The 12,255-nt window shown below is 31.3% G+C and overlaps 1 protein-coding gene across 3 annotated transcripts in view; it reads left to right on the top strand.

Annotated features, from left to right (window-relative positions):
- Positions 1-10,281, top strand: part of LOC114328994 (probable cytochrome P450 4aa1) — a 150,435-nt gene extending 140,154 nt beyond the window's left edge. For all 3 annotated transcript variants that reach the window (XM_028278000.2, XM_028277998.2, XM_028277999.2), the window contains exons 8-10: positions 172-403; positions 7,678-7,857; positions 10,079-10,281. In XM_028278000.2, the coding sequence (XP_028133801.1) occupies positions 172-403; positions 7,678-7,857; positions 10,079-10,242 (576 nt within the window). In that variant the 3' untranslated portion in view covers positions 10,243-10,281. The remainder of the gene's footprint in view (positions 1-171; positions 404-7,677; positions 7,858-10,078) is intronic.
- The last annotated feature ends 1,974 nt before the right edge of the window (positions 10,282-12,255 follow it).

The following is a 12,255-nucleotide window of genomic DNA, read 5'->3' as shown; positions in this document are numbered from 1 at the left end:
TCCTTTGCTCCATCTCTTTTTCGATGCGCCCACTGTTGCTGATTGCTATTGTTCCCAAATATATTATATTCCTCACAGTTCTTGATTGTTTCATGCTCGTTAACCATTAGATCTTTATATCTAAATATTTTTATTGTCGTTCATAAATTATCGATATTTATTTTTTTGTAGGGACAAGATTCAGTGGGAGCAACGATAGCTTTCTCTATGTATTATTTGGCTAAATATCCAGAAATTCAAGACAAAGTGTTAAAGGAAATCTCAGGGATAGATGCTACTCAGAAAATATCAATCAAAGAACTTAACGAAATGAAATATCTAGAGCAAGTCGTCAAAGAGACGTTAAGACTGACTCCAGCTGTCCCCATCATCACAAGGGTGCTAACAGAAGATGTAACGTTAGGTAGGTATTAAGATTTGCTAATATTTTTATTGTATATAAGCATCCTATTTTAGCTTACCTCTGCTAACCTTACTTATGTATTTGATTTTAGATTTTTTTAAATGTTATAAAATTGTTTATCTCATTGACACTTTTTAGCCTATAGAGTATAGAAGAACAGTTCCTTCCACTTACACGTTTCTTAAGATCTTCCTTTTGATAAACTTAATAGCAACAATACGCATGGCAGTCGCTAGCATCTATTTTAAACACAAGCTTATACAAAAGGTAACCTGGACCTCCCCTGATGGAACAACCATGAGTCAGTTAAATCTCATCTTAACAGATTCAATACATGGAACAGACTTAATGATCTGCAGAAGTTATAGAGGAGCAAACTTAGACTAAGATCATTGCCAAGTGATCTTAACATTGAGGGTTAGAATGTTAAATGTAATCAAAGAAAATAAAATGGCTGGACAGAAACGGAAAAGCTGAAATATGCAACAGTTGTAGAACAGTGCTTGGAAAACATCTCCGTAACTAAGCTAAGGAAAATAGGCTAAGAAATAAAAATGTAAATGGAGACGGCCAAAAAGGTATAGACTCCTACTGGACCCGAATAAAGGAGGATATTTAAGCAGTAGAAAAATATGAAGGGGGAACAGAAACTATTTCCCGTAAAAATGATAGCTTTGACGATACATGCAAACATGTGGCAAGATAATAAAATGAAGCTTATAGAAAAATGCTTAGCCAACGAACTAGAACAACTGTAGAAAATTGCCAGACGAAGACAAGAAAAGAATAGATGATGTACAAACGAAAGAAACCACTTATGAACTTAAATATGCAGCAAACCTTAATAGAGAGAAATAATTCAGATCATTTTATAATGAAGTTAATATTAAGAGAAAATAATTCAAAGCAGCTACAAATCACGTGTGAATGATGACCTATTAACAACAAGGAAAGATGTATTGCATGGATGGGTGGAATACTGTAACCTGGTACCTAATATAGAAGAGGAAGAAGAAAATCTGGAAGATGAAAGGCATTAGGTAAGCGGAAGAGACGAGAGGGAAGAGGAATTACCAATGGTTCTTGAAGTTAAATTTCAGATAGATACTACACAGCAGTTCATAAAAGAAATATGATAGCTTTGACGATACATGCAAACATGTGGCAAGATAATAAAATGAAGCTTATAGAAAAATGCTTAGCCAACGAACTAGAACAACTGTAGAAAATTGCCAGACGAAGACAAGAAAAGAATAGATGATGTACAAACGAAAGAAACCACTTATGAACTTAAATATGCAGCAAACCTTAATAGAGAGAAATAATTCAGATCGTTTTATAATGAAGTTAATATTAAGAGAAAATAATTCAAAGCAGCTACAAATCAAGTGTGAATGATGACCTATTAACAACAAGGAAAGATGTATTGCATGGATGGGTGGAATACTGTAACCTGGTACCTAATATAGAAGAGGAAGAAGAAAATCTGCAAGATGAAAGGCATTAGGTAAGCGGAACAGACGAGAGGGAAGAGGAAATGCCAATGGTTCTTGAAGGTCAATTTCAGATAGATACTACACAGCAGTTCATTAAAGAAATATGAACAAAGAAATCCCCCCACGGTGATTGGCATATTGAAATACTTTGCACCAAACACAAAAAATGAGATTTCTTTAAATGTTCTAACAGACGCTTATAGATGCATAGAGGAATTACGCTTCTAAATGCAGCGTATAAAATATTCTCCACTATACTATGCCTCCGTATGGCACTATGTATATCGTATACTAAGAAAATACCAGGCTGGTTTCAGAGGTAGTACATCTACAATTCATCAGTTTGCAACCCTGAGACAAATTTTAGAATATGCTCACCACACATCTATAGACTACATAGTAGCCTATTAGACCAGGGAAAAGTTGTACAGACATAAAAGTTGCACAATTAAATTTCCTACAATATACAGGGTGTAACAAAAATACAGGTCATAAATGAAATCACATATTTTGGGCCCAAAAATAGTTCGAATGAACCTAACTTACCTTAGTACAAATATGCACATAAAAAAAGTTACAGCCCTTTGAAGTTACAAAATGAAAATCGATTTTTTCGAATATATCGAAAACTATTGGAGATTTTTTATTGAAAATGGACATGTAGTAATATTATGGCAGGATCAAGTTAAAGAAAAATTATAGTGAAATTTGTGCACTCCATAAAAATTTTATGGGGATTTTGTTCCATTAAACCCCCCCAAACTTTTGTGTACGTCTCAATTAAATTATTATTGTGGTACCGTTAGTTAAATTCAATATTACTAAAACTTTTTTGCCTCTTAGTATTTTTTCGATAAGGCAGTTTTTATCGAGTTGAGGCTTATTTTTCAATATGTTTACATACAAATTTTATGCGGGTTTTGTTCTTTTAAACCCCCCAAATGTTTGTGTACATTCCAATTAAAATACTACTGCGGTACCATTAGTTAAACACAGTGTTTTTAAAACTTTTTTGCCTCTTTGTATTTTTTCGAAAAGGCACCTTTTATCGAAATGTGACTTCGTTTTTAATATGGTTCAAAATAGCCCTAAAAATGTAAATCATCAATAAATGTTCATATTATTACCAAGTCTCCATAATATTACTTAACCATATACAAATATGTGGTGGATTTGACAAATATTCGAAATATCTCGATAAAAACTGATTTTTCGAAAAAGTACTAAGATGCAAAAAAGTTTTAAAAAGATTGTTTTTAACTAATGGTACTACAATAATAATTTAATTGGAACTTACACAAAAGTTTGGGTGGGTTTAAAGGAACAAAACCCCCATAAAATTTTTATGGGGTGTCCAAATTTCACTATAATATTTTCTTAAGATGCTACTGCCATAAGAATGCCACATGTCCATTTTTAATAAAAAATCTCCAATAGTTTTCGATACATTCGAAAAAATCGATTTTCATTTTGTAACTTAAAAGGGCTGTAACTTTTTTTATGTGCATATTTGTACTAAGGTAAGTTAAGTTCAATCGAATTATTTTTGGTCCCAGAATATGTGATTAAATTTATGACCTGTATTTTTGTTACACTCTGTAGAATTGGTTAAAAATTTAAAAAATATTCACCCTTGTTGCAAAATAGCAATAATTGCGAAAGCCATACAAAAACAAGTATTCGCATTTTACGTTTTTCAACCATTTATGCTTCACTTAGGACTTTTATATTTCACCCAGAAAAACTTTATGATACAGTAAAACAATACTGTAAATTTTATTAGGATCGGTTCAACAGATTTTGCAAAATGAATTTTGCAATCCAGCTTTCGCAAAAAAAATTCATTTTTTCAAAATTTTACAGGACCGAAAATAAAGCAGAGAGCAAGTTGAATTTTTTTTGCGTATAGAAGTATACTGTACCCTTCATTAGCAATTTACAAAATTAAAATCGATTAACAACCACGGCGTCAGTAATTTTTTAAATAAACATTAATTTTTGGTGCTACGCGCAGGATAGCGGATAGTTTGCTCTGATTGGGCATTCCAATGACCTTTGATAATGATTGATACATTTTAAATTTTATTAAATTCAGATTAAATAAATAAATTTGTTTATTGCAAAATAAAAACACATACTCTATCCTTTGAAATAACACTTTTTTAGCAAAAACTTTCTTTGTTCATATATTGTCACTTAGAGAATAAAAGTTTATTATTTTTAAACATATGCAATTGTTTAAACAATATTTCACAAACAATAATAAAATTAGTTTGATTTTTGTGGAATTAAAATATTAAAAAACAAGAAAATATAGAGTAAGAAAATAATATATTAGATAAAGATTGGAAGCAATTTTGGTGGAAATAAAGTTGTGTGAATCGAACACCGCTGTCCTGCGCCTAGCACCAAAAATTAATGTTTATTTAAAAAATTTCCTGACGCAGTAGTAAATAATCGATTTTAATTTTGCAAACTGCAGATGAAAGGTACAGTACACTTCTATAAGCAAAAAAAAATCAACTTGCTATCTGCTTTATTTTAAGTCCTGCAACAATAAAAATAAATGAATTTTTTGTGCGAAAGCTAGATTGCAAAATTTATTTTGCAAAATCTGTTAAACCGATCCTAATGAAATTTACAGTGTTATTTTAATATATCATAAAGTTTTACTGGGTAAAATATGAAGGTCCTAAATGTAGCATAAATGGTTGAAAAACGTAAAATGCGAATACTTGTTTTTGTATGTTTTTTTTCGCAATTATTGCTATTTTGCAACAAGGTTGACTATTTTTTAAATTTTTAACCAATTCTATATTGTAGGAAATTTAATTACGCAACTTTTATGTTAGTACAACTTTTCTCAAAAGTGAATAGTTTTAAAGTTATAATCAAGAAACCAATAAAAAAATCGAATTTTTCCTTCATATTTTGACATTTTGATTACTTAAACAATGTTCCGGACCATTTTGAGTAGGAGGATAACTCAAATATTATTATTTGAGTTATTTTCAAGTAATTTCTGCAAAAAAATTTGAGTCACCTCTCAACATCCATCTCAAAACAGATGCGGCCTGGACTATATGACTCTTTATATAGAAGAGAAATTTTTAGAATACTTATGGAGCTAGAACTACCCAATTATTTGATAAATTTCACAAATCTAACCTTTAAAAAAGTTGAATGTAGAGTACAAATCTAGTAGAACTAGCTGATCCTTAAAAAAAAAATAACGAGCTGCACTAGGGAGACACTCTATGCTATATAGATAGATGTTCCGAGGCACAACTCTGTCTCTATGAGAAAAATATTTATAGGCCATCACCAGTGCGCTAACCTTGTTGAAGACTCCGTTCTTCTTTATTCGGGATTAGGACCGGTAAGAGCGCTGTTAAGTAACTCGGTCCACCGAACACCACTGGAGACAGAGAAGCATTCATCTTTTAATCCTGAAAATAGGCTACAACAGACTGTTATTGATGTTGTTGTTGTCGATGAAGAGATGCTGATAATTGTATGACAATTTTTAAATTAGCCTTCAATCTTTGTATTGTTTAAATTAGTAACCAGGAGTCCTTATTTATTTTTAGTTTAGTTATAGTCCATGAATTTGTTTTGCAGCTATATCTTTCACAAACAAAAAAAAATTTTTTCTGTCAAAAATTGGTTAAAGGGTATTACAAGGGTATAATTACCATCTTTTTGGACTCTAATTGAATATTTTTGGGTAGTCTTTCGTTTTCATCATGTGAATATTAGTCCATTCTTTCACGGTTTTTGCTCTAAATTTTAAAGAACCACTTGGATTGACATGAAATTTGGCATACGTATAGCTTACATGTCAAAGAAAAAAAGTGATATTGTGCCGATGTGTGCTTTTGCCCTGGGGGTGACTTTCACCCCGTCTTTGGGGTGAAAAAATATATGTCCAAAATAAGTCCGGAAATGGGTAAACTGACTAATTTTAAGTAACTTTTGTTCTATAGAGCTTTTTCGCCAAGTTAACACTTTTCGAGTTATTTGCGAGTGAATATGTTCATTTTCCAACAAAATACCCACATTTTTAGACGGTTTTTCGCAAATAACTTAAAAAGTAAATATTTTGTCGAAAAATACGTTCTTATCAAAAATATAGCCTATAAAAAATTTAAAAAAATGGTGTACGCGCTAGGTCTCTGGATCTCGTAGAACCAGAGTTATAGCCAATGAAAAATAGATTCATATTCACCAAATTTCAAATAGAATATTTCTACGAGAAATATCCAAAAAATTAAGCACTTTTTGGGGAAAACCTTTTTAAAGTGTTTAAAAAAAGCTTTATTTATGTTTTTACAAAAAGTTTCTAACATTAAATTTAAGTAAGTTACGCTCAAAATAAATTTGGTCCCTTTTGTTTTTGCAAAAAAAAAATCGGGAAGACCACCCCCTAATTAGCAACTTAAATGAAATTAATCGTTACCGCTCCACAAATTATTTTACTTATGTTGTGTTTATATGATCTGTAAGTTTCATCGATTTCAAGTGCTTATTTAAAAAAAAAATGGTTTCAAAGTAAAGTTTTTAAATATTTAAATTTTGAAAAATATGTTTTTTTTCAAAATAACTTAAAAATTATTAGAGATACCAAAAATCTCGAAAAACAAAAATAGTCAGATTTGCTTTTCTGAATATCATGTATTTTTTTGTTTTTCTGTTAGGCAAAAATTTATTAAGATTTGGTGTTTCTAAATTTGCATACATTCGTGATCAGTGACTCGTTCAACCCCTTTTAACTACAGCCCTTTCAATAATAAGGACTTTGAACCGATGAAACTTACAGATCATATAAACAATATATACACGAGACAAGAAACTTGTGAAGTCGTAACGATTAAGTTCATTTAAGATACTAATTAGGGGGTGATTTTCTCGATTTTTTACCAAAACCAAAAGGAACTAACTTTATTTTAAGCGGAACTTGTTTAATTTTGATGCTAGAATTTTTTTATATAAAACAAAAATGAAGATTTTTTTAATCACTTTAAATAAGTTTTCCCCGAAATGTGCTTCATTTTGGTTATTTCACGTTAAAATATTCCATTTGGAATTTGACGAATATGAACCTATTTTTCATTAGCTATAACTCTGCTTCTACTAGGTGTAGAGACGTGATATATACAACATTTTTTTAAATTTTTTACAGGCTGTATTTTTGCTAAGAATGTTTTTTCGACAAAATACTTACTATTTGAGTTATTTGGGAAAACCCGTCTAAAAGCGTGATTATTTTGTTGAAAAAATGAACATATTCACTGCCAAATAACTCGAAAAGTATCGACTTAGTGAAAAACTCTGTAGAGCAAAAGTTACTTAAAATTAGCCAGTTTATCCATTTCCTGACTTTTTTTGGACGAATATTTTTTCACCCCCAAGAAGAGGTGAAAACCACCCCCAGGGCAAAAGCACATATCGGCACAATATCACTTTTTTTCTTTGACTTGTTATCTATGTGTATGCCAAATTTCATGTCAATCCAAGCGGTTCTTTAAAATTTAGAGGTTTTGCAATATTTTATCGTTATAGAACGGACTATATATTGTGATAGAAAATTCAAGACATATTATAAATCTTGTATTTAATATTTTTGATACTACTTACATCGTGACTCAACTAATTTTAATTTCTTATTGTCCGATAACTTATACACAATAGTTAAAAATATAAAAACAACACTCTTAGTATGATTTGACTCGTCGTCTTCTACAAAATAACCATTATATAAGATACATTTATTTTCAGATGAAACAGTATTCCCAAATGGTACAATTATTTTTATTTCACCGTTTATGACGCAGAGGCTGCCTCACGTGTTTCCAGATCCAAACACATTTAATCCAGATCGGTTTGAAGAATCAAATCTGGAAAATATACACCCATACGCGTTTTTACCTTTTAGTCTTGGACCAAGAAACTGCATAGGTAAGTATTAGATCTATTTTTAAATTAAGTATTTTTTTATTATATAATATGTATATTATATAATATGTATATTTTCGAAGAAGCATAATCCTGTCTTGATCTATTTTGCCGGTGCCAGTTTCTTGATGTCATCGATCCATTTTTTTGTCGGTCTTCCTACGCTTCGTTTATGTTCTATTGGTCGCCATTTTATTATTCTTTTCGCTCACTTCTCTTCGCTTTCTCTTGCCACATATCCTGCCCATTTCAATGTAGATTTTGCGATAGCTTCGATAACATCTTTTACTTTGGTTCTTCTTATTATGGAAAAGACTGTAAGACTTGTACACACTTCTAAGTAGGTCAAAACGGCAAGCAGGTGTATGTTCTCAAAAAATTTTTGATAGTGTTTAAAAATGTTTTATTATCAGCTAAGTACTTTCAACACATAACGTGCCATCATCAGAGCTTCCTAAAAGGACATTTAAGATAAGATTTTTTTATAAAAAATGAGTGAAAAACTTACGTCCTCTTATAAAACATGCATAGAAGAGCAATTGCTAAACGACATAATAAAATACATGGATACTGGGTAAAAACCACAGATATCGGGTATAACAACCACTTAAAATGATTAAAATCACATGTAAATTCTTTTATATATTAAAAAGACAACATGGTTGAGTCAAACTATTTTGATTAATTAAATTAAATTAATTTAATTAATTTAATTAATTTTAATTATTATTTACGAATATAGAGGTCACATAAGATTGTGGTTCCTTCTTTATCATTTTAATAAATGACAGTCTTCCTCAGCTGTTCACGTGGGCTCAAAAAGGTTTGACTCAGCCATGTTGTCTTTTTAATATATAAAAGAATTTAGATGTGATTTTATTCATTTTAAGGGGTTGTTATACCCGATATATGTGGCTTTTGCCCAGTATCCATGTATTTTATTGTGTCGTTTAGCAATTGCTCTTCTTTGAAGATTTTATATGAGGACGTAAGTTTTTCACTCATTTTATAAAAAATCTTATCTTAAATGTCCTTTTAGGAAGCTCTGATGATGACACGTTATGTGTTGAAAGTACTTAGCTGATAATAAAACATTTTTTACACACTACCAAAAATTTTTTGAGAACATACATCTGTTTGCCGTTTTGATCTTCTTATTAAACCTGCTTTATAAGTCTTTCAAAAGCTCTTTGAGTTGTTCAACAACTGTCGTTGTAACAAAAAAGTTATGTGATAAAATAACCGTTGACCTACCCAAAACGGACGCATATGACCGGTAGTAGAAATTCGCAATTAATGAAGTCGATTCATCTCTGGAATATAAATAAACGTACCAGTTTTCGTTTTTCTAAATAGTTTTTTTTTGAAATTCTTTTTGATATTTAAAAAACGAAAAATTTTCAAATCGATTTTTCTAGAAAAAGGTGTATCCTATCGACTTAAAGTAAAAGTCCCTTTTAGTACTATAATACCTTACATTTTAAAAATCCAGACTAAAAAATGTTTAAAAATTAAAAACAAAAAAGTTATGCGATAATATAATTGTTTCCCTACCCAAAACGGACGCCTATGACCGGTACTAGAAATTTGCAATGTATGGAATTAATTTATCTCTGGAAGATAAATATGTGCATCAATTTTCGTTTTTCTAAATAGAAGCGTTCTGGAGATATTTAAGAAAAGCTAATTACCAGACGCCATCTTCAAATACCTCTAGCTCCTAGATGAATTGGGTTAAATTGTCTTAAAATTATCCGAGGAATCTCCTGTCTTCGTTTGTCGGTATAGTTTCTGGACACCCTGTATATATAAAATAACAAATGTAGTTGAAAACACATGTTGAAAACACATGTTGAAAACACATGTTGAAAACACATGTAGTTGAAAAACTAGATGAATGTAGTTTTTGTACACAAGAAAGAACGCCAAAAGAAAAATAAAAATGTGGTGTCACTATTACTACCAAATACGGAGAGAAGATTTTGGCTCATAATGAGCTGTAATACTATTGATTAAAATGATGATGTTGTCCTAGGTAATATACAATCATTTTGACAATATTGACATAACTTTTCTCAGAATCGTCTTTTTCGGCAAATTGTACAAGGCAAATATTTAAGAACAAAAAATTGCGTAAGCAAACTTGCAATATTGTATTTATCTTTACTTTATATTTATCTTTACTTTTTGACATCGAACACTAATGCTGCATTTTTCTTTTCAGGATACAAATTTGCAATGATAGAGGTCAAGACTGTACTATTTTACGTATTAAAAAAATTCCAATTATCACCAGCTAAGGGCAAGGAAGAGCTCAGTCTGTCCTACAGGGCGACTATAAGGGCGAGTGGTGGCATTTGGGTGAATTTAAAACATAGAAAAAGTTAGTGCATTAGAATTAGTTTATTAATAAAATAAATTTAAAAATTGCTAGTTTTATTTTTGATTGGGTGGTAAGCAGTGGACCGAGTAAAACAGTATACCTATCTTGGGACAATAGTAGATTAGAGAAGGCTAGGAGTGCACTCAACAACATGGCCAAACTCTTTAAAAGCAACAACCTTAATCTGGAGATAAAAGTAAAGCTCCTGCGATGTTATATCTTCTCAATATTGTACTACGGAGTTCAATCCTGGACACTCACTGAAGCGATGGAGAAAAACTAAAAGCCTTCGAGATGTGGATATACAGTCGAATTCTAAAGATGTCACGGACGGACAAGATAACCAACGAGACCGTACTACGAATAATGGGGAAAGAAAGAGAAGTGATGTTTACAATTAAAAAGTCAAAAAGAATATCTCGGACACCTCTCGGAATAATCCTTCAAGGCAAAGTATTCGGAAAGCGAGGTATAGGAAGAAGAAGAATATCATGGTTAAAGAACCTGAGGAAATGGTTCTCCACAACAACAACTAATTTATTTAAAGCATCAGTTAATAAAATAATTATAGCCAGAATGATCGCCAATATTTGAAACGAATAGACCCCAAAAGAAGAAGACTTTTGATCCGTTAAATACATAAAAAAATGTCAAAGTACCTTGGAATACCACCAACGATATTAGTGTGGGCCAAAGAAAACAGTCCATCTCGACATTTGGCAGTATTTATTAGATTTTAAGGAAATGCCGAAACAGGTCGATTTTTGATCTAACGGGGACACATTTTTACGGTAAATACATCTGTCATTTGTCAACCCTCTCCTTTTTATTTCCTCCACTCCTTATTTTTAAATAGGGAATAGGGTGTTAGCTCAATTGAAAGGCTATTCAACTCTCTATGCAGTAATATTAACATTGATATAATTATTTATACAGGGTCTCCAAGAAAAATTACCTTGAATTAAATTAATTGACACAAAAAGAACAATGTATGTAATTTATTTCACTCAAAATACATTCTATTGTTTGTTGCTTAAATTCAATATTCAACCTACCAAAAGACAGATAGGTGGCAGCTTGAACACTGAAATCAAGAGAAAAGCAATACTACTGGATATAGAAATTCAGTCAATACTCGCAATCTTAAATTTTGAATTTTAGTTGTTACACAATTATGGGGCAACCCGTTTCGAGGCTTACAATTTCTGCCTCATCTTCAGACCCAGTACATAAAGTCTTCACAATTACAAACTACAAGATATCAGTGACGGAAACTGTTCTACAGCTAAAGATATTCATGAAAGTCACCAGCTCCATCAAAACAGCGGACTAGTGCAGACTAGTCTGCAACTTTTGCAAAAAAAAGTAGTGGGAAATCTGACAGTACAATCTCAAATATGACATAAAAAATATAAGGTCTTTCTGGCAACCTAAAACCCTTTTTTAAAATTTGTGCACGTGAATTTTGTGAGTGATGTCCCATTTTTAAATGTTTTTTTACACTATTATAAACATTAAAAATAAAAACAACTGTAAAAAAACAGGACAAAAAACAACTGTTAACTGTAAAAAACAAACATCATCTGAGAACACACGAATAAAAAACAAATCTATATTTCACAATATAACAAATAATGAAGATATTAAGAGCTACTGCACTAGCCCGCTGTTTTGATGGCGATGCCTTTTTGCCAATATCTTTTATCATTGCAGTTTTCATCTTCTAATCCTCGTACACTTATTGATCTTCTTACTCCTTGTATCCATATCGTTCTTGGCCTTCCTCTTTTCCTGTTTTCTGTAGGTATCCATTTCATAATTTTTTTGGCAGTCTTTCCTTCCCCATTCTCTGAACATGTCCGTACCACGTTAATTGTTTCTTCTCAATGCATTCTACAACCGTTTCCTATAAATTCATTCTTCGCTTTACTTCCTCATTGCTAACTCGGACCAATCTCGATGTCCTGCTTGCGGTTCTTAGGGCGTCAATCTCAGTAGCTTCTATTTTTCTTTTTTGG

This window comes from Diabrotica virgifera, chromosome 8, assembly GCF_917563875.1.
Source record: "Diabrotica virgifera virgifera chromosome 8, PGI_DIABVI_V3a".
In the NCBI taxonomy this organism is placed as follows: domain Eukaryota; kingdom Metazoa; phylum Arthropoda; class Insecta; order Coleoptera; family Chrysomelidae; genus Diabrotica; species Diabrotica virgifera.
Note: the sequence above shows the minus strand (reverse complement) of the source record. Positions and strands in the feature narration are given on the sequence as shown.